Source organism: Cherax quadricarinatus, chromosome 73 (assembly GCF_038502225.1).
Source record: "Cherax quadricarinatus isolate ZL_2023a chromosome 73, ASM3850222v1, whole genome shotgun sequence".
In the NCBI taxonomy this organism is placed as follows: Eukaryota; Metazoa; Arthropoda; class Malacostraca; order Decapoda; family Parastacidae; genus Cherax; species Cherax quadricarinatus.
This window is the reverse complement of record NC_091364.1, coordinates 558460-578400: the sequence shown is the minus strand read 5'-3', so window position 1 is coordinate 578400 and position 19941 is coordinate 558460. Positions and strand designations below refer to the sequence as shown.

The window sequence follows — 19941 nt, the reverse complement described above, 5'->3', positions numbered from 1 at the left end:
TATAACCAAGGGGCCACTGTACATGTATGCAAAAGAGTTAACACTTATCACTACTTCAACATAATATACCTATGACAGACAACTAGGCGAGTACAAATAGGAAGCCCATCTGTCTCGTGTTCAACAGATGGAAAATCAAACCTTTACCATGTCTGGCACTGAATGCCCATGGGTTTAGCACTTAACATGATTTTTTTTTTTATACCTATGACAAACTTCAATTTGTGTTTCCTGGATGTTCATGAAGGGCTCTTGATCCAAGGAATTAGAACTGCCCTCCCCTTTCTTAGATCAAAACTGACTGTCTCCCATTTCCCAGGCACAGTATATACCTTATGGGTTTAATTCTCCCCCAATACTGTACGTATTTGCATTATTAAAAATATTCACAAAACAGTGCTCAAATATTAATTACAAACCATGCATAGTATTTCCATGCCACTGGATATCTACACAACAACCACTCTTCACAAAGAGGTTAGTCAGATACTACCATTCCCTAACTTTGCTTTCAGATACCCATTTTTATGATAGTCTGTGGTTCAATTCCCAGCCGAGTAGAAACATTGGGCATGTTTCCTTACACCTGCTGTCCCTGTTCACCTAGCAGTAAGTAGGTACCAGTGTGACTTTGTAAATGGTCCAAGTCAGACCAAAACAGCTTCGTAAGCTTCTCTCTCCTATGTATGGGATATTTGTGTATTGACCTGGGTGTTAGTTGACTGGTGAGAGTTGCATCCTGGGGGACAAGACTGAAGGACCCTAATGGAAATAAAACAGGAAGTCCTCAATGGCACCCTGACTTTCTTGGGTTATCCTGGGTGGCTAGCCATCCTGGTTAAAAATCCGAACAAACCTCATCTTACAGTCAAATCACTATTAACTAAGACTTGGACACAACAGATTTGGTGAAGTATGTAACCTGGCTTCTGCCACTGGAATGATCCAGGGTGGAAGTGTGTTAATGCTGGGTGTACCATCATAACCATCAGAAAAAAAAATTTTCATATTTCACAAAGTTTTGAGTTATGGTAACTTGGTCACCTGCTGCCCATACACAGTACCAAGCCATGGGATCAACCATTCTCGATAGCTTTACTTTGGAATAGAGATGGACAGCAGACTGGCAGGTAACTTGTCTATTTCAAGATTATAGGACATAATCAAGGTTCCATAAGGTCTTCTTATATCTTTGATATACCTTTGATGAGTTCCGAGAGTTTTTCTACTTCCGGAACCCGGCTACAGGCCAGGCTCGTCTGATGCTGACTACTGACTGACACACAAATAGTACATACTATGCTTACTTTACATATACATCTAAATTTTTATAGCCAGCATGCATAGCACTACTCCAGAGATCATTTAATGTAATATAGCACAACTAAGTAGTTACTGAAATGGTGAGGATGACTGAATAAGACTAATAATACAAATTCAATTACAATAATATATAGCTCATTATTCACTCAACATCATATTGTTGTACACTACTAAAACCTGGACCCACTTAAAAATAAACGAGTTCCCAATATCAGCAAAGCTTTTCAAATACATTTATTGTGCTTATATTATTTAGTACATTTTCTATACTTCTTCAAGATAACTACAACACATAAAACGTCAAACGCAAGTACCATTAGAGTACTTTATACAACGCTTTCTTTAATATCGTACATTATTTCCAGAAAAGAAAGAAACAACTTTTTTTTTTTTTGGCTTTTTTGCCTTGGCTTTTATTTGTGTGGGAGGGGGACAAATTAACCAGACTGTGATGGATATATGGACCAGGGGACTGCCAACAGCAACAGCCTGGTTGACCAAAAGTTCAAGAGAAAAGCCTAGTTGACCAAAGGAGCAACAGAGAAGCCTGGTCCCAGACCAGGCTGTGGGAGTAGGAAGACTCTTGAAACAGGTCACAGGTACTGTACATCACATGATGCTCTTTAATAAGGGTTTTAAATTATTGCTGAATTCTCTGATGTGCAAAGGTCATGAAAGTCACTGAGAAAAAGACGAAAAAAAAAAATGTTTAAGAAATGATACAATTAAACATGAAATAGCAACATTTTGTACATTTTACATACTACAAGTATACTGCACTGGATTTAATAAAAGAAAAAGCTTTCACAGTAGCTCCATTCACATATTCTGCAAGGCCATAGTGAAGGGGGTTAAAAAATATTACTGTTCTAATTAAAACATTTAGGGTCTGCTATAGACAATAATTTTTTAAATCACACTAAGTACAGATGAGAGAAAACAAAGAGTAACATAAAGTATACAGTATAAGAAATACAAAATGAATACAGGTAGTGTAGAGAAAGAGTTGGGTACTTACCCTGAGTAGGGCCCGGAAATATGGAGAGCACGCTGAAAGCACCATTTTATGGGCTGAGTAGGAGTGACCATCACAGGCAACAGTAACATCAACAAAATCTTCCTCATCCCGTAGCGACTGGAACGCCGTAACAATCTTGACTGTATAGTCATTCCAGCGAAGTGAATAGTGCTGTTCTGACCCCATGGTGTTGTAGATGTCCGTGGCTGTGGTGTTGTGTTGTAGCTGCTTCTAAGTGGGCCACCACCACCACCTTCATCTACCTCCCCTCCTCCTCCCCCTCCCCACCACCACCCCCTGATGATGCTGCTCCACCTACTGCCACCTGCTGCTGCCGGGCCGCCCGTCCTGCTGCTGGGACGCTGCCTACTTGGCACCACCACCCACACACCTATCAAATAGGTACATCAAATCAAAATGTAGAAAAAGCCATGCAAATTTACTTAAGAGCAATACAAAATGTAGTCTAAATTGATGCTTGACTGAGGATGCATTAATCAAAACTGCAAACAGGATTTTTCCATGCTCAACAATTCTACAATTAACATTTTCATTACAGAATACTTAAATGTAATTCTGTATATAGAAGCCTCACTTTTCCCAGTGACCTGTAAAAATCATACCCCATATTTTCTAAGTGATCTTAATTAAATTTAGCCTGAACATAACATGTTTTCATCTCTAATTTGTGGGTTAGTTGTAAACTGTTCCTCAACTTTGTTATATTACATCAAAAAACTTAAGTTATCAGATATGATGCTAACACTGAAGCAGGCTGTGCCTTTGAGCTACAGTATAGTATATCAAATGGGGTTGTGAGGGTAGAATTTATTTTAATCAGGGGAAAATTGCCAAACTCATAGGGGTTATAATAGTGCCTGGGTAATGGTAGATATTCAGGATTGCTCTAAGGAACCCAGTAACCCAATGCCCACATAGGCACTTCACATCAGACACTGGCAGTGCTCCTCACAAATTAGCAGGAATTCTAACCAAGCATTTATTGAAACTGATGGGGAAGATTAGCAACATACATTTAAAATATCTGGGTTACTTCCTCAACTGTGTTAAACACATCAATATGAGAAACAAGAAATTGGGAAATCTGGATGTTACTTCTTAATTTACAATGAAACCAATATTGAACTTCTTAGTAGGAAGGTCAGCAGTGAATTCATCTTCCTGTCTCTGTGTTCACCTTGTATCAATTTCAGGGGTCACTGCCCCAGCAGCCCCGTCCCAGACATACCAGCGATTTTGTTAATCTTGTCAAATTGTTTGTGAATTTTTATGGTTTTTCTTATGGTAATTATATGTAAGGCAAAGTTTTGGCATGGCAATGGTGTCCCCTTTTTAATGCCGTACTAGCTAATCTGTACAAGAAGTATCTGAAGAGGAAGAAATTCACACCCCACATTCTCAACAATGTACGTAGCAGTGGTATGTAAATGAGATCAATCTCATAGTGCCTAGGAATTCAGCATCAGTGAACCACAACAGAGACAACTCATTTAAGCCTTCCATTAAATTTACCCTTGAAGTAGAATGTAAAGACAAACTTTCCTTCCTCAGTGTGCACTATTTGTGTTTAGCGATAGGCTGTTTTTCAGAGTGTACCAGAAACTAACTAATAATGAGAATTTAACGCAGCTCCACTCTTACTATGACAAGACAAAAGCAGAGTTGTCACTGGGTTCTAACTGAGGGCTTACAGGTTTAGCCCTGTATACCTTGAGAAATGTAACTACATTTACTGAGTCATCTCTAAACCTCATATCATCGACTGTAGCTGTCATGTACAGAAAAATACCCCAAAGCATGACAAATTTTGTGAAAGATTTGTCATCCATCCCAACAGTATGGTGGTAATATTTCCAGGGCTTTCTCTAAATATAATTATAGATAGCTACTACTACCAGCACAACCATTAGAAACTAAACAGCAACAAACCCAAAAGCCTGATTGAAACCAAGGCTAAATATATGTCATACCATGGTGGGGATGCGAGAAAACAAATGTGGGAGAGACAGGAAGAGACAAACACATAGATGCCAATAAGAATGAATATGCCTGCCATACTGGCAGTGTTAATTAGTAATAATTGTGAAATTACCGACAAAACGTTAGATAAAAGGACACAGATGCAAAGCTCTCCAAGAGCTTTGTCAAGCTGTTATGACTTGACAAAGCTCCTAGTGAGCGAAATGTTGCCACAGTGTCACATTAGTTGCATCTGTGTCCTCTACCTAACACAGTGTTAATAATCAAACCGTACCACGGGTGGGGATAGAACCCGCGATCAGAGAGTCTCAAAACTCCAGACCGTCGCGTTAGCCACTGGACCAGCTAGCCACGAATCTTACTGTGGCTAGCTGGTCCAGTGGCTAACGCGACGGTCTGGAGTTTTGAGACTCTGATCGCGGGTTCTATCCCTGCCCATGGTATGGTTTGTTTGTAATCATGTCATTACGATTTCGTGAGCAATGTTAATAATGTTTGTGTTATTCACAGGAATATCCACCTGGTAACATGCAATGATGCAATACATATCATCACTGAAGATGATTTAAATAAATGCCATTGGTTAGAATATATAGTTATTTGTCTTATAAACACAGTAGAACATAACACAGTGAATTTCAATATCTCCAGAGTTTTGGCTAAATTAAATTTTAGGTTCTAAGGACAGTCATCAGGTATACTTTTACCTTTATACCTTTGATGAATTCTAAGAGCTTTTCTACTCCCAGAGCCTGACCATGGGCCAGGCTTGTCTTGTGCTTGCCTGGTCAATCAGGCTGTTGCTGCTGGTGGCCTGCCAACCCATATATCCATCAAAGCCTGGTTGATCTGGTATTTATCATTTTGTGTGCTCTGCTTATACTATCTCCATAATAAAGATATCTAATGTTGCATAAGTGTCTCTTTCATACATTGGTAGGGATTATATGCCTTGTTTGTAACATGTCTAAACATCATTAGCAAGGTCTCATTTAGATCATGCAGTGCAGTTTTGGTCTCCATTCTACAGAATGAATATAAAGGTACTATAGAGCATACACAAAAGAATGACAATATCCATACAAAGAGATATCGAGAGCCCTGAATCTATACTCTCGTGGAAGACAGGCATGATATCAAACCCCAGAAAAACTCAATATATTGGATTAAAGTTGGATCGATGCAGATTTAGAAAGAATACAGGAAAATAATGGTTTGGCAACAGAGTTGTGGATGAGTGGAACAAGCTGCCAATAAGTCATCTAAGCTAACAGCTTGGGCAGCTTTAACAAAAGATTGAACAAATACGAGTGAGAAGGTTGGGATTTAGTACCGGCTTCTCGACTGCAAGAGGGCAGTAGACCTCTCTTCTTATGGTAATGACGCAGGGAGGAGCACATTGACGTTGGGAGGACAGTTACGATGCAAGAAGGATGATGACGCAGGCAAGAAGGTAATGATGCAGGAAGGATGGTGATGAGGCAGGCAAGATGATGACGCAGGCAAGATGATGACGCAGGCAGGATGATGACGCAGGCAGGATGATGACAGGTAAGACGGGCTGGAGTTTTGAGACTCTATGACCGCGGGTTCAATCCCGGCCGGGGGTATGGTTTAAGATGATGACGCAGGCACGATGGTGATAACGCAGGCACGATGGTGATACGCACGCAGGATACCGATGACGCAGGATGGTGAACCACGTATCAACAAGGGCGTATATCTACCTGGATATATACGCCCAAGTAAAGTTACATGTCAGCGAATATACTCCCAGAGTTGTGTTATTTCCCATTCCATACATGCTGAGCATTGACTTTAATCCCTCTTTTAGTAATTAGAACTTTGTAAATGTTAATATCCAGGTGGAGTGTGATATTAACCATCGTTCATTCCATACGGTTTTTAAACTTCATAAACATCCCTTTCAAAAAGACCATAGTGCATTTAATAGGTTTTTAAACGAAATAAATAAAAGCCAGATAACCGAGTTAAGTAGTATATTATTACCTCTAGATTGTTTGCACATACGCGTATATACAGAGATATTATACACAATGGTACACACTTCTCGGTGTATATACACTTATGTATACACACCACACGGTGTGTACTGAAAGGTACACACCTGTATGCAGATATACTGAGATAAGCGCCTCTCAATATATATACATTGATATACACCTGTGTATGCGCAGGTACACACCTCTTTGTTTTTGTGTGTGTACACACACACACACACACACACACACACACACACACACACATATATATATATATATATATATATATATATATATATATATATATATATATATATATATATATATATATATATATATATATATATATATATATATACCGAAAAATGTACACCTTTCGATGCACATAATCAAGGCCTTATGTTGTTATACACTCAAATACAGTCATCACTACCCTCAGCTCGCGGTGACAACCTACTGAGCTCTGGGTTCCCACTGAACTTCACCTCTGGGCTGTATCGTACGTGAACGCCCTGCTGCCATACTCTTCTCTTTTACACAATTTGTTGCCATACCCTTCTCTTCCTTAATACAATTTGCTGCCATACCCTTCTCTTCCTTAATACAATTTGCTGCCATACCCTTCTCTTCCTTAACACAATTTGCTGCCATACCCTTCTCTTCCTCTATATAATTTCGCTATGAGATGTTGAGTATACGCGAATTTAGGTTTATTAGTTTTAAAGAAAGTTGACGTAACCCACAATAGATCACCTTTATTAGACCGAGAAAGTTGATTACATCTGTCAAAGGCACCTGTCGACAGATAAGGCCTGTTCCATCGCGCATGTGTGTACTCACTCGCTTATTTCACCTATTTGTGGTTTCAGGGGTCGAGTCGCAGCTCCTGGCCCCTGTGTGCGTGTGTGTGTACTTAGTTGAAGTTGCAGGGGTCGAGTCCAAGCTCCTGGCCCCGCCTCTTCACTGGTCGCTACAAGGTCACTCTCCCTGAACCATGAGCTTTATCGTACCTCTTCTTAAAGCTATGTATGGATCCTGCCTCCACTACATCGCTTCCCAAACTATTCCACTTCCTGACTACTCTGTGGCTGAAGAAATACTTCCTAACATCCCTTTGATTCATCTGTGTCTTCAGCTTCCAACTGTGTCCCAGTGTTGCTGTGTCCAGTCTCTGGAACATCCTGTCCTTGTCCACCTTGTCAATTCCTCTCAGTATTTTGTAAGTCGTTATCATGTTCCCCCTATCTCTCCTGTCCTCCAGTGTCGTCAGGTTGATTTCCCTTAACCTCTCCTCATAGGACATACCTCTTAGCTCTGGGACTAGTCTTGTTGCAAACCTTTGCACTTTCTCTAGTTTCTTTACATGCTTGGCTAGGTGTGGGTTCCAAACTGGTGCCGCATACTCCAATACGGGCCTAACGTACACGGTGTACAGGGTCCTGAACGATTCCTTATTAAGATGTCGGAATGCTGTTCTGAGGTTTGCCAGGCGCCCATATGCTGCAGCAGTTATTTGGTTGATGTGCGCTTCAGATGTGCCTGGTGTTATACTCACCCCAAGATCTTTTTCCTTGAGTGATGTTTGTAGTCTCTGGCCCCTTAGACTGTACTCCGTCTGCGGTCTTCTTTGCCCTTCCCCAATCTTCATGACTTTGCACTTGGTGGGATTGAACTCCAGGAGCCAATTGCTGGACCAGGTCTGCAGCCTGTCCAGATTCCTTTGTAGTTCTGCCTGGTCTTCGATCGAGTGAATTCTTCTCATCAACTTCACGTCATCTGCAAACAGGGACACCTCGGAGTCTATTCCTTCCGTCATGTCGTTCACAAATACCAGAAACAGCACTGGTCCTAGGACTGACCCCTGTGGGACCCCGCTGGTCACATGTGCCCACTCGGACACCTCGCCACGTACCATGACTTGCTGCTGTCTTCCTGACAAGTATTCCCTGATCCATTGTAGTGCCTTCCCTGTTATCCCTGCTTTGTCCTCCAGTTTTTGCACCAATCTCTTGTGTGGAACTGTGTCAAACGCCTATTTGCAGTCCAAGAAAATGCAATCCACCCACCCCTCTCTCTCTTGTCTTACTGCTGTCACCATGTCATAGAACTCCAGTAGGTTTGTGACACAGGATTTCCCGTCCCTGAAACCATGTTGGCTGCTGTTGATGAGATCGTTCCTTTCTAGGTGTTCCACCACTATTCTCCTGATAATCTTCTCCATGATTTTGCATACTATACATGTGTGTGTGTGTGTTAGTTACCATTTTGTCCTAGGCACATGTCGATTAGACACTAGGCCTGTTGTATATGAGTACGTGTGTTAGTTACCATTTTGTCCTAGGCACATGTCGATTAGATGTGTGTGTGTGTGTGTGTGTGTGTGTGTGTGTGTGTGTGTGTGTGTGTGTGTGTCTGTGTCTGTACTCACCTAGTTGAGGTTGCGGGGGTCGAGTCCGAGCTCCTGGCCCCGCCTCTTCACTGATCGCTACTAGGTCACTCTCCCTGAGCCGTGAGCTTTATCATACCTCTGCTTAAAGCTATATATGGAACCTGCCTCCACTACATCGCTTCCCAAACTATTCCACTTACTGACTACTCTGTGGCTGAAGAAATACTTCCTAACATCCCTGTGATTCATCTGTGTCTTCAGCTTCCAACTGTGTCCCCTTGTTACTGTGTCCAATCTCTGGAACATCCTGTCTTTGTCCACCTTGTCAATTCCTCTCAGTATTTTGTATGTCGTTATCATGTCCCCCCTATCTCTCCTGTCCTCCAGTGTTGTCAGGTTGATTTCCCTTAACCTCTCCTCGTAGGACATACCTCTTAGCTCTGGGACTAGTCTTGTTGCAAACCTTTGCACTTTCTCTAGTTTCTTTACGTGCTTGGCTAGGTGTGGATTCCAAACTGGTGCCGCATACTCCAATATGGGCCTAACGTACACGGTGTACAGGGTCCTGAATGATTCCTTATTAAGATGTCGGAATGCTGTTCTGAGGTTTGCTAGGCGCCCATATACTGCAGCAGTTATTTGGTTGATGTGCGCTTCAGGAGATGTGCCTGGTGTTATACTCACCCCAAGATCTTTTTCCTTGAGTGAGGTTTGTAGTCTCTGGCCCCCTAGACTGTACTCCGTCTGCGGTCTTCTTTGCCCTTCCCCAATCTTCATGACTTTGCACTTGGTGGGATTGAACTCCAGGAGCCAATTGCTGGACCAGGTCTGCAGCCTGTCCAGATCCCTTTGTAGTTCTGCCTGGTCTTCGATCGAGTGAATTCTTCTGTGTACTCAACTAGTTGAGGTTGCGGGGGTCGAGTCCGAGCTCCTGTGTGTGTGTGTGTGTGTGTGTGTGTGTGTGTGTGTGTGTGTGTGTGTGTGTGTGTGTGTGTGTGAGTGTGTGTGAGTGTGTGCGTGTGTGCGTGTGTGCGTGTGTGCGTGTGTGCGTGTGTGTGTGCGTGTGTGCGTGTGTGTGTATGAGTTTGTGTATGTGTGTGTGTACTCACCTATTTGTACTCACCTATTTGTGGTTGCAGGGGTCGATTCACAGCTCCTGGCCCCGCCTCTTCGCTGATTGCTACTAGGTCCTCTTTCTCCCTGCCCCATGAGCTCTATCATACCTCGCCTTAAAACTATGTATGGTTCCCGCCTCCACTACGTCACTTTCTAGGCTATTCCACGGCCTGACTACTCTATGACTGAAGAAATACTTCCTAACATCCCTCTGATTTATCTGAGTCTTCAACTTCCAATTGTGACCTCTTGTGTCTGTGTCCCTTCTCTGGAACATCCCGTCTTTGTCCACCTTGTCTATTCCGCGCAGTATTTTATATGTCGTTATCATGTCTCCCCTGACCCTCCTGTCCTCCAGTGTCGTCAGGCCGATTTCCCTCAACCTTTCTTCGTAGGACAATCCCCGTAGCTCTGGGACTAGTCTTGTTGCAAACCTTTGCACTTTCTCTAATTTCTTGACGTGCTTGACTAGGTGTGGATTCCAAACTGGTGCTGCTGTGTGTGTGTGTCTGTGTGTGTGTGTGTTTGCAGAAGCACGCACGTTCACCCATTTGTGGTTGCAAGGGTGAGTCTCAGAGCCTGGCCCTGCCTCTGAAAATGCCCCTTAGCTCAGGAACAAGGGTTGTTGCATACTTCTGCACTTTCTCCAGTTTCTTAACATGTTTTCTTTTTTTCCGGTGCGGGTTCCACACTGGTGCTGCATACTCCAAGGTGGACTTAACGTTTGTATAAAGTATTCCTGAAGGCTATTCTTAGATTTGCCAGACGAATATTGGCTTCAGAGGTTATTTAGCTTATGTAAGCTTCTGGTGTTACACTGGACGCTACGCTCATTCCTAGGTCTGTCTGTCTGTCTGTCTGTCTGTCTGTCTGTCTGTCTGTCTGTCTGTCTGTCTCTCTCTCTCTCTCTCTCTCTCTCTCTCTCCCTCCCTCTCTCTCACTGTTTTATGTCTAGCGGGTTATATCGCTCAGAAATAGACGAACACAAACGTCCTAAAATTACCAATCCATAGTTTTACCACTGCATCATAAAGAGCCAGAAGACTTTTTTTTTTAAATAAACTAGTAGGAAAACTTGTGTTGGCCACTAACTACAACCCAAACACGTTTCTATGGAGAACCCCCGACCCCGTCAATAGGCAGTGATAAATCTAGCAACAAACTAATGTAACAACTCGGTAGGAAACGAACAGCATATTATAAGGAAGGTGTAAGGAAAAAAGCACGTAATTATTTGTCCTTAAGTTTATATCCAAAAGTCAAGTGATTCCCAGCAGCTGTAACAACTGGCACGTCCAGTGAATCTCTGGCAGGCCCAGAGTGATCCCAAGTAGCGCCATCTGTTGGCCGCAACTTAGGATCACTTTTTTTTAGCTGAAGATCACCTTTTTTTTTATTTTAGCTTAGATTCAGTTTATAGTTGCCAGTAATGATTTCTGCTATAACTTTAAGTAACTTCACAATTTTTTCTATTTCGCCTTCAGTGATTTGCTTATTTCTGTTTGACCAACGTCCCCAATGGAAATAAATCACTGACTTTTTTGGGTTATCTTAGGTAATTTACACTACTGTGATAATTGTACTTGTACACTTTTCCTAAATAAGCTTACCTACTATCTGGAAACCTCTGCGTTACTTTGTCAGCTGCAGAAGACACCGAGATTTTGGAGCACGGACTGGCGGACTCGTTAAGAATGAAGCCTTCACACTGAAGGAAGACAAGGACCACATCCATTCATCTCATCCTTGGAAACTCAACACTTACTACGGGACTGTGCGGTATTTGATCTTTGAAGCAGGCAGTCATCCTTGAGTTCATTACCATCAAGAGCCATCTTTCCTTAATCACTGAGAAAAACAAGTCTGGGCTTTCTCCTGGGAAAAGCCTATCTACACTATCTCCATTTATGTTTCTTCCGCTTTTATCTGATTTGTCTTAAATACCTTTTTAATTCTTTTTGTTATTCTTATTACATTATTTTTATTTTTCTATAGCAGTAACTTTCAAACCAGGGAACCATTTTTCCTCACAGACGGGTTATTACATATATTATGAAAAGTAAAGGTCCCATGACAAAGCCTTGTGGTACAAAACTAGTGACTGACTCCTGAAGATTAATGCAAGAATCCAGGGGGTTGCCACCCCCACCGCCAAGTCTCAGACCAGGCCTCCTAATTGATCATGGATACGGTTGCATCTTACAGATGAAGCCGCGTCAAAGTTTTAAGTCAGTGAGACAAGACCTACATCAATCCACAGTTTATAGGGTAAAGATCATCTTCTGTGAGGAAACCAAATAAGTACTTAAGAGGCCAAAAGACAAGAGAGGTTCTTTACACAGAACACTGGTTAAAAGCAGATAAGAAATGAGGAAAGCCGCAGTCAGAGGAAAATGGGCAAGAGAAGGCTTGCCACTGTCAGCAGGGAACTGCTGCTGAGGCCACTACCACAGGTCCTGCTACCGTCTGTACACTAAAGGATGGAAAAGCTGCTACAACCAAGTGAAGCTGATGAGAGAGACAATGATAATACTGGGGCAAAGTATGAGGTTGCAGAGAAACAGCCGTACAGTGAACTGTTTACCTCAGAGTGCAGGAGCTTGCCGACTCCTTGATAAGACTTTTTTTATGCTATCACATGTGGCATGACAAAGCCAGTGAAGCACATCATTCTGCCCTTTGTTGTGGAATCAAATGACACAGGCCTTAGTATGCAGAAGCAGTAATGCTCAGAGGCATATATCCAGGGGTGTTCACAATCATAACCTGGGATAACAAAGATTAACTAGAAGAAACAACAAGAGACAACAGGATATCCAGCGGAATTACAGTTCAAACCAAAGTCAAAGTCAGAGTCCTAACTCTCAGACCCTTACGTGTTAAAAAAAAAAAGTATCAGCAATGAAATATTGACGATGCCCACCTACAATGCTGAGGAAGTGTGGGGAGTCCACCACCAGAGATCCTTTACTGCACGTATAAGTTCTGTCAAGCACCTTAACTACTGGGAACGCTTGGAAGCACTTGACTTGTACTCGTTGGAACGCAGGAGGGAGAGATGTATCATAATCTACACTTGGAAAATCTTGGAAGGAATGGTCCCAAGTCTGCACACAGAAATCACTCCCTACGAAAGTAAAAGACTGGGCAGGCGATGCAAAATGCTCCCAATAAAAAGTAGGGGCGCCATTGGTACACTAAGGGAAAACACCCTAAGTGTCCGGGGCCCAAAACTGTTCAACAGCCTCCCATCAAGCATTAGGGGAATTGCCAATAAACCCCTGGCTGCCTTCAAGAGAGAGCTGGACAGATACCTAAAGTCAGTGCCGGATCAGCCGGGCTGTGGCTCGTACGTTGGACTGCGTGCGGCCAGCAGTAACAGCCTAGTTGATCAGGCCCTGATCCATCGGGAGGCCTGGTCATGGACCGGGCCGCGGGGGCGTTGATCCCCGGAATAACCTCCAGGATCAACAATGTGAAGGCCAGCACTGCACTGTCATGTAGTAATCACAAAAGAAACTTTAATAGATACTTTCAAGCATATTTGACCCAAATGCCCATACCATCAGCAGTTGGACTAGCTTCAACATCCTGATCCACAATAAGGTCACGGTGGTCCAGGGCAGTATAGGCTACCTACCCTTAAATAATGCTCCTGCAACCCAGTTGTTTACACTAATGTATACGTACATTAGTGTTAGTCTAAGCACTAATGTACGTATACTTGACCAAGTACTCTATAATAAAGCTGCTGAAGTATTATGGAAGCACTTAGAGAAGTTCAAGAACATCCTCAGGTTGCGTTTCTTCCACGCCTTATGCACACGACTGTCAACCATTGAAAAGAGGTTCCAGTGTACAAGACTCGAGGATTGTGTGTAGAGGTAGGTATCATTGCTGATGGCTCCATTGCTGAGGTCCCTTCAAGGGAGGTTCCTTGATGCTGGTGAGGGGCTCCTGATCTAATGAACTGAACTTGCCCTCCAATTCCTTGAATCGAGCTTGAATGCCTTCCATTTCCCAGTGGCTGTATGACCCCAAAGAGTTTAGCGTTCCCCATGACTGTAATAATAATAATAATAATAATAATAATAATAATAATAATAATAATAATAATAATAATAATAATAATAATAATAATAGCTGGGGTGAAGGAAGAACGCAAGTACAACAGGGCAGTTAGGCTTCACAAGATGTTGTATGAGGCGTTCATGAGACTGCCATGGAAAGGTTTCCGTTCTTAGAATACAGAGTGAAGACCTTGTCCCTCTGGAACAAACACTTGAGGAGAACAATTGTAATATCTATGAAGACGTTCAACAATCACCATTCCATGAGGTGCTAGAGAACAAGTCACGAGCACACATCTTTAAGCTAGTTGAGATCTACCTCAATCACCTTAGGCAAGAGAAAGAAAATATCTCAGCATTCGGAATATAGATACCTCTGATATACCTCTGTAAGTGGTCCAGATCGGACCGAAACGTCGTTGTAGGCTTCTCTACTATGTGCGGGTTATCTGTGTAGAGTTCAGAGAGCTTTTCTACTCTCGTAACCCGGCTTTAGGCCAGGCTCGTCTGGTGCTTGCCTAGTCAGCCAAAGCGTCGAGATTTTTGGTCTGCTTTGGGCATAGAAGGTAACATAACAACAGTAAACTATGCATGTCATCTGCCTTATTACTAAACATTGTCCCGTCTGGTCATCGTTCTACCGGATATGCAGTACATGCATACTCCATGCAGGGCAGATCCTCAAGTAGTATTTCCACACTGTATTTGCAGATTAGGTATGTGATAAGTATATAATATAGTATATGAAATGGTTAATATTTTTAAAGATGTAACTATGCCTAGTGGGGCTTAATGAAGATCCACTGTAATCTCTGTAAATCTGTTCTCTAGCGCAACCGCTTATAGGATGAGCATGCGATGCACAAAAAAAAGTAACCGCCTAGGCAGCATGAAGTAAGCTTAATTAAGAGGAAAAATCCCTCTGGCAGAATTCCAGTGGATCAGACAATAGAAGAGAACGATAAACAAGAACACCATAACTCCTGAAGGAGCCTTAGGATTCGCACCAAAACTTCTGGTGGTACCTAAAGATTTAGGTTATAACCATGAACTGTCAGTAGGTAGTACCTGACGTCTGAGAGTACAGGAGTTCATACCTCAGGCAGATAAGGGAAATGATATGTCAAGGCCGTTCCAAAATAACTCAGTCATTTGGATCTGCAATAGCTCAGGATCAGGGATAAGAAAGGTGTCGGCGCCTTACAGATCTGATGAAGAGCAGCTGCATAGATTCACTGAGCCAAGGCCAGAGTTGATCAGCTCATCTACTGGGATCATGATTTCACCAGACACAGCCAGTGACCTTGAAGCTCACGGCAAGGGAGAGGAAACGTTAGAAGAGCCACCTACAGCAAAATTTCCTGACGAAATTAAGAGATGGAACTTGAAAACATTCTCCTGTATCAAGAACAAGCAAAACAAGTGAACCCGAAGGCAGAGAAACCTATTTAGGCACGTGACCCTTATTGCCCAGAACAGACAGCCACAGCTCTCAGGTGTTTTTTTTTTTATTATTCGCCGGTATTCTCCCGGCCCGGGTCTTTTCCAAGTAGTGGTGACCCGGCCTTGGCTCCCTATCTGGAGAGTGTCTCGAGACGTAAGTCTCCCATGGGAGGAGGTACAAGTACCTCCTCATCTTTGGGACCAACTGTCCCCAGGCCTAGCCACAGTCCCCGCCCTCACGGGGCTCGTAGGGAGAAGCTAGGCCTCTGGTCTGCCATCTGCCCCGCCCCAAAGGGGCTCGTGGGGATGGCAGTCTTATGAGCTGCAGATGGTAGCAAGCTCAGGCCTTTTCTCTGAGGTGTTCTAACACACCCACTGTAATATTAAGGAATTTACAACATCTACTAGTCACCAAAACTGTTCTAGGGTGGATATCTAACTCAAATATACACAATAACAAAATTTACTCTGTAATTTGGTGGTTAGATAAAATCTGAATTATGACTCAAATGCTTATCGCGTGAAACCATCACCGCCTAATATAAACCGTTTCAAAATAGTTAACTAATATATGCTACCTTTCGAGTTGTACCGAGAAGTGAAAAATCTGATCTGGGCCCATGGACTATGACAGGAGGGTCCTACTCACACAGCCATTCCTACGCATGTATACCTCCATAACCTGTTTAAAACCACCCAAAGTACCTGCTTCAGTAACTCTTTGACTGTTTGTTATACACATCTTCAACTCCCAAATTTTAATATACAAAAATCGTTCCAGGGCCACAGCAAATACTAGTCGATTTTTTTATGAATTTTCGTAATTTTTACGAATCTTCGAAGGATACATTTCCAGACTGCTAGAAATTAACGATGTACAATTCTAAATGCTTATACCTGGAGGTTACCTGAAGGTTATTCCGGGGATCAACGCCCCCGCGGCCCGGTCCATGACCAGGCCTCCCGATGGATCAGGGCCTGATCAACTAGGCTGTTACTGCTGGCCGCACGCAGTCCAACGTACGAGCCACAGCCCGGCTGATCCGGCACTGACTTTAGGTATCTGTCCAGCTCTCTCTTGAAGGCAGCCAGGGGTTTATTGGCAATTCCCCTAATGCTTGATGGGAGGCTGTTGAACAGTCTTGGGCCCCGGACACTTATGGTGTTTTCCCTTAGTGTACCAATGGCGCCCCTACTTTTTATTGGGGGCATTTTGCATCGCCTGCCCAGTCTTTTACTTTCGTAGGGAGTGATTTCTGTGTACAGATTTGGGACCATTCCTTCCAGGATTTTCCAAGTGTAGATTATGATATATCTCTCCCTCCTGCGTTCCAACGAGTACAAGTGCTTCCAAGCGTTCCCGGTAGTTAAGGTGCTTGACAGAACTTATACGTGCAGTAAAGGATCTCTGTACACTCTCTAGATCTGCGATTTCACCTGCTTTGAATGGAGATGTTAATGTACAGCAGTATTCCAGCCTAGAGAGAACAAGTGATTTGAAAATGATCATCATTGGCTTGGCATCTCTCGTTTTGAACGTTCTCATTATCCATCCTATCATTTTCTTTGCACGTGCGATCGTGGCACTGTTGTAATCCTTGAAAGTGAGATCCTCAGACATTACTACTCCCAGGTCCCTTACATTATTTTTCCGCTCTATTGTATGGCCAGAGTCTGTAGTATACTCTGTTCTAGTTATTATCTCCTCCAGTTTTCCATAACGGAGTAGTTGGAATTTGTCCTCATTGAACATCATATTGTTTACCGTTGCCCAATGGAAAACTTTGTTTATATCTTCTTGGAGGTTAACCGCGTCCTCAGCAGATGACAGCCTCATGCAGATCCTAGTATCATCCGCAAAGGATGATACGGTGCTGTGGTGTATATCTCTGTCTATGTCTAATATGAGGATGAGGAATAAGATGGGGGCGAGTACTGTGCCTTGTGGAACAGAGCTCTTCACTATGGCAGCCTCCGATTTAACTCTGTTGACCACTACTCTTTGTGTTCGATTTGTTAGGAAGTTGAAGATCCATCTCCCCACTTTCCCAGTTATTCCTTTAGCACGTATTTTATGGGCTATTACGCCATGATCGCATTTGTCAAATGCTTTTGCAAAGTCTGTGTATATTACATCTGCATTCTGATTTTCTTCCAGTGCATCCAAGGCAATATCATAGTGATCCAGTAGTTGTGAAAGGCAGGAGCGACCTGCCCTGAACCCATGTTGCCTTGGATTGTGCAGATTTTGGGAATCCATGTGATTTGCAATCCTGCTTCTTAGCACTCTTTCAAAGATTTTTATGATGTGGGACGTCAGAGCTATTGATCTATAGTTCTTAGCTAATGCTTTGCTGCCACCTTTATGGAGTGGGGCTATATCCGTCGTTTTAAGTGACTGGAATTTCACCCATGTCCAAGCTCCTCCTCCATAGTGTACTTAGGGCACACGAGAGGGGTTTCTTGCAGTTCTTAATGAACACAGAGTACCACGAGTCTGGGCCCGGGGCTGAGTGCCTGGGCATGTTGTCAATGGCTTTTTCGAAATCTATCGGAGTTAGGGTAATGTCGGAAATCTGGCATACATTTATGGAGTTTTGAGGCTCATTCATGAAGAAATCATTTGGGTCGTCGATCCTCAGACCGATTAGTGGTTCACTAAACACAGAGTCGTACTGGGATTTCAATATTTCACTCATTTCCTTGTTGTCATCTGTGTAAGTCCCATCCTGTCTGAGTAAGGGCCCGATACTAGATGTGGTATTTGCCTTGTTTTTGGCATATGAAAAGAAATATTTTGAATTTCTTTCAATTTCACTAATAGCTTAAAGCTCCTCCTGTCTCTCCTGGTTCCTGTAAGAGTCATTTAACTTAAGTTCGATAGTTTCCACTTCCCTGGTCAGCGCCTCCTTTCGTGTATCAGATATTCTAGCACTCCTGAGGAGCTCAGTGACTCTTCGTCGTCTTCTGTAGAGGGAGCGTCTTCCTCTCTCCAGTTTACTCCTGCTCTTCTTCTTTCTTGGGGAAATATGCCTAGAACATGCTTCAGCTGCCAGGAAGTTGATCCTTTCAAGGCACTGGTTTGGATCCATGTCATTTAAGATATCTTCCCAACATGTTTCGTTTAGGACATGGTTTGCCTAGTCCCAGTTGATGTTCTTGTTGTTGAAGTTGTATTTTGTGAAGACACTTTCACAGGTACATGCATTCTGCTGATCAGGACCCCTATACATGTACGTCTGGACTTCGATTAGGTTGTGATCGGAATTAGTTGTTTTTGATATTCTTATGTCTCTTATCAGGTCCTCATTATTTGTGAAGATAAGGTCAAGTGTGTTTTCTAGTCTTGTTGGCTCCACTATCTGCTGGCTTAAGGTGTGTTTTCGCAGAGACTTAGTAGCTCATGTGTGTGTGACCTTTCATCTGCGCTACCTCCGGGGATTGTTTCAGCTATAACATTATTTGCTACATTCTTCCATTTTGTATGCCTTAGGTTGAAATCACCAAGCAGTAAGATGTTTGGGGATGGAGCTGGAAGGTTTTCCAGACAGTAATCGATTTTCAGTAGCTGTTCCTTGAACTGTTGTGAGGTTGCATCTGGTGGCTTATATACAACCACAATGACTAGGTTTTGGTTCTCGATCTTTATTGATAGAACTTCAACTACCTCATTTGTGGTGTTCAGCAACTCCGTGCAGATGAGGGACTCTTTGACATACAGGCCAACCCCCCCTTGTTGCCTGTTCATTCTGTCGCATCTAAAAAGGTTGTAACCACTTATCCATATTTCACTGTCAAAGTGATCTTTTGTGTGAGTCTCTGTGAAGGCTGCAAACATTGCATTAGACTCCTCTAGAAATTCACTGATAAAAGGTATTTTGTTGTTGGTGGATGGCTTAAGGCCCTGTATATTAGCAAATATGAACGAGGTTGTATTCTGTGTTTGTTGGAGGGATTTTGTTATTGGCATCAGTAGTTGTAATTCTGGAGGGCCATGGGTGGCCACTGGCTGCGCCTCCAGTCCAACAAGGCTCCAAGGTGGACTATTTTTATTTCCTTCCATTTTCTTTTTCCGTTTCCTGCCACTAAAAAATCACCTGGAGTTGGGTTGTCGTAGCTACTATTGTTTGTCTTGTGGGGTCTGTGCCTCCTGGTCCCTTTTAGATGGTATGCAGGGCAGTCATGTTGTAACACTGCTTCTGGAGGACCGAGGAGTGACACATTTTTGGGTGAAAGAAAGTACAGGAAGAAGAACGACACACTCTTTTAGACAGGAGGTCGCTACATTTTTGGGGATGCTCAAAGTTGCATGTCCCATTTTTTCCTGATATTCCATGCTTACAGATGCCCCAAGTATAATATTTGCACAAATTCACCTTTGGTTGAGAATTGTTGGGAGGTGTGTTGTCAATTTCTGCAGGTTCTGGGACTGCAAGTGTGACAAGTGTACTAAGAGGTCATGCTAAACAGCTGTTAGCAAATAAGTTGCAGAAAAGATACCATGATACCTTCTGCAGTTGCTAGCTACACCAGATACCATGGTATCTTACCACAGTATCTCCTGCAACTCCTAGCTAC

At 42.9% G+C, this 19941-nt stretch overlaps 1 protein-coding gene across 8 annotated transcripts in view; it reads right to left on the bottom strand.

The window, feature by feature from the left end:
• The window catches only part of LOC128701119 (protein abrupt), a 301933-nt gene that overhangs the window by 240907 nt on the left and 41085 nt on the right, over window positions 1-19941 (bottom strand). For all 8 annotated transcript variants that reach the window (XM_053794689.2, XM_053794687.2, XM_053794690.2 and 5 more), the window contains exon 2: window positions 2342-2732. In XM_053794689.2, coding sequence (XP_053650664.1) covers window positions 2342-2527 — 186 coding nt within the window. In that variant the 5' untranslated portion in view covers window positions 2528-2732. The remainder of the gene's footprint in view (window positions 1-2341; window positions 2733-19941) is intronic.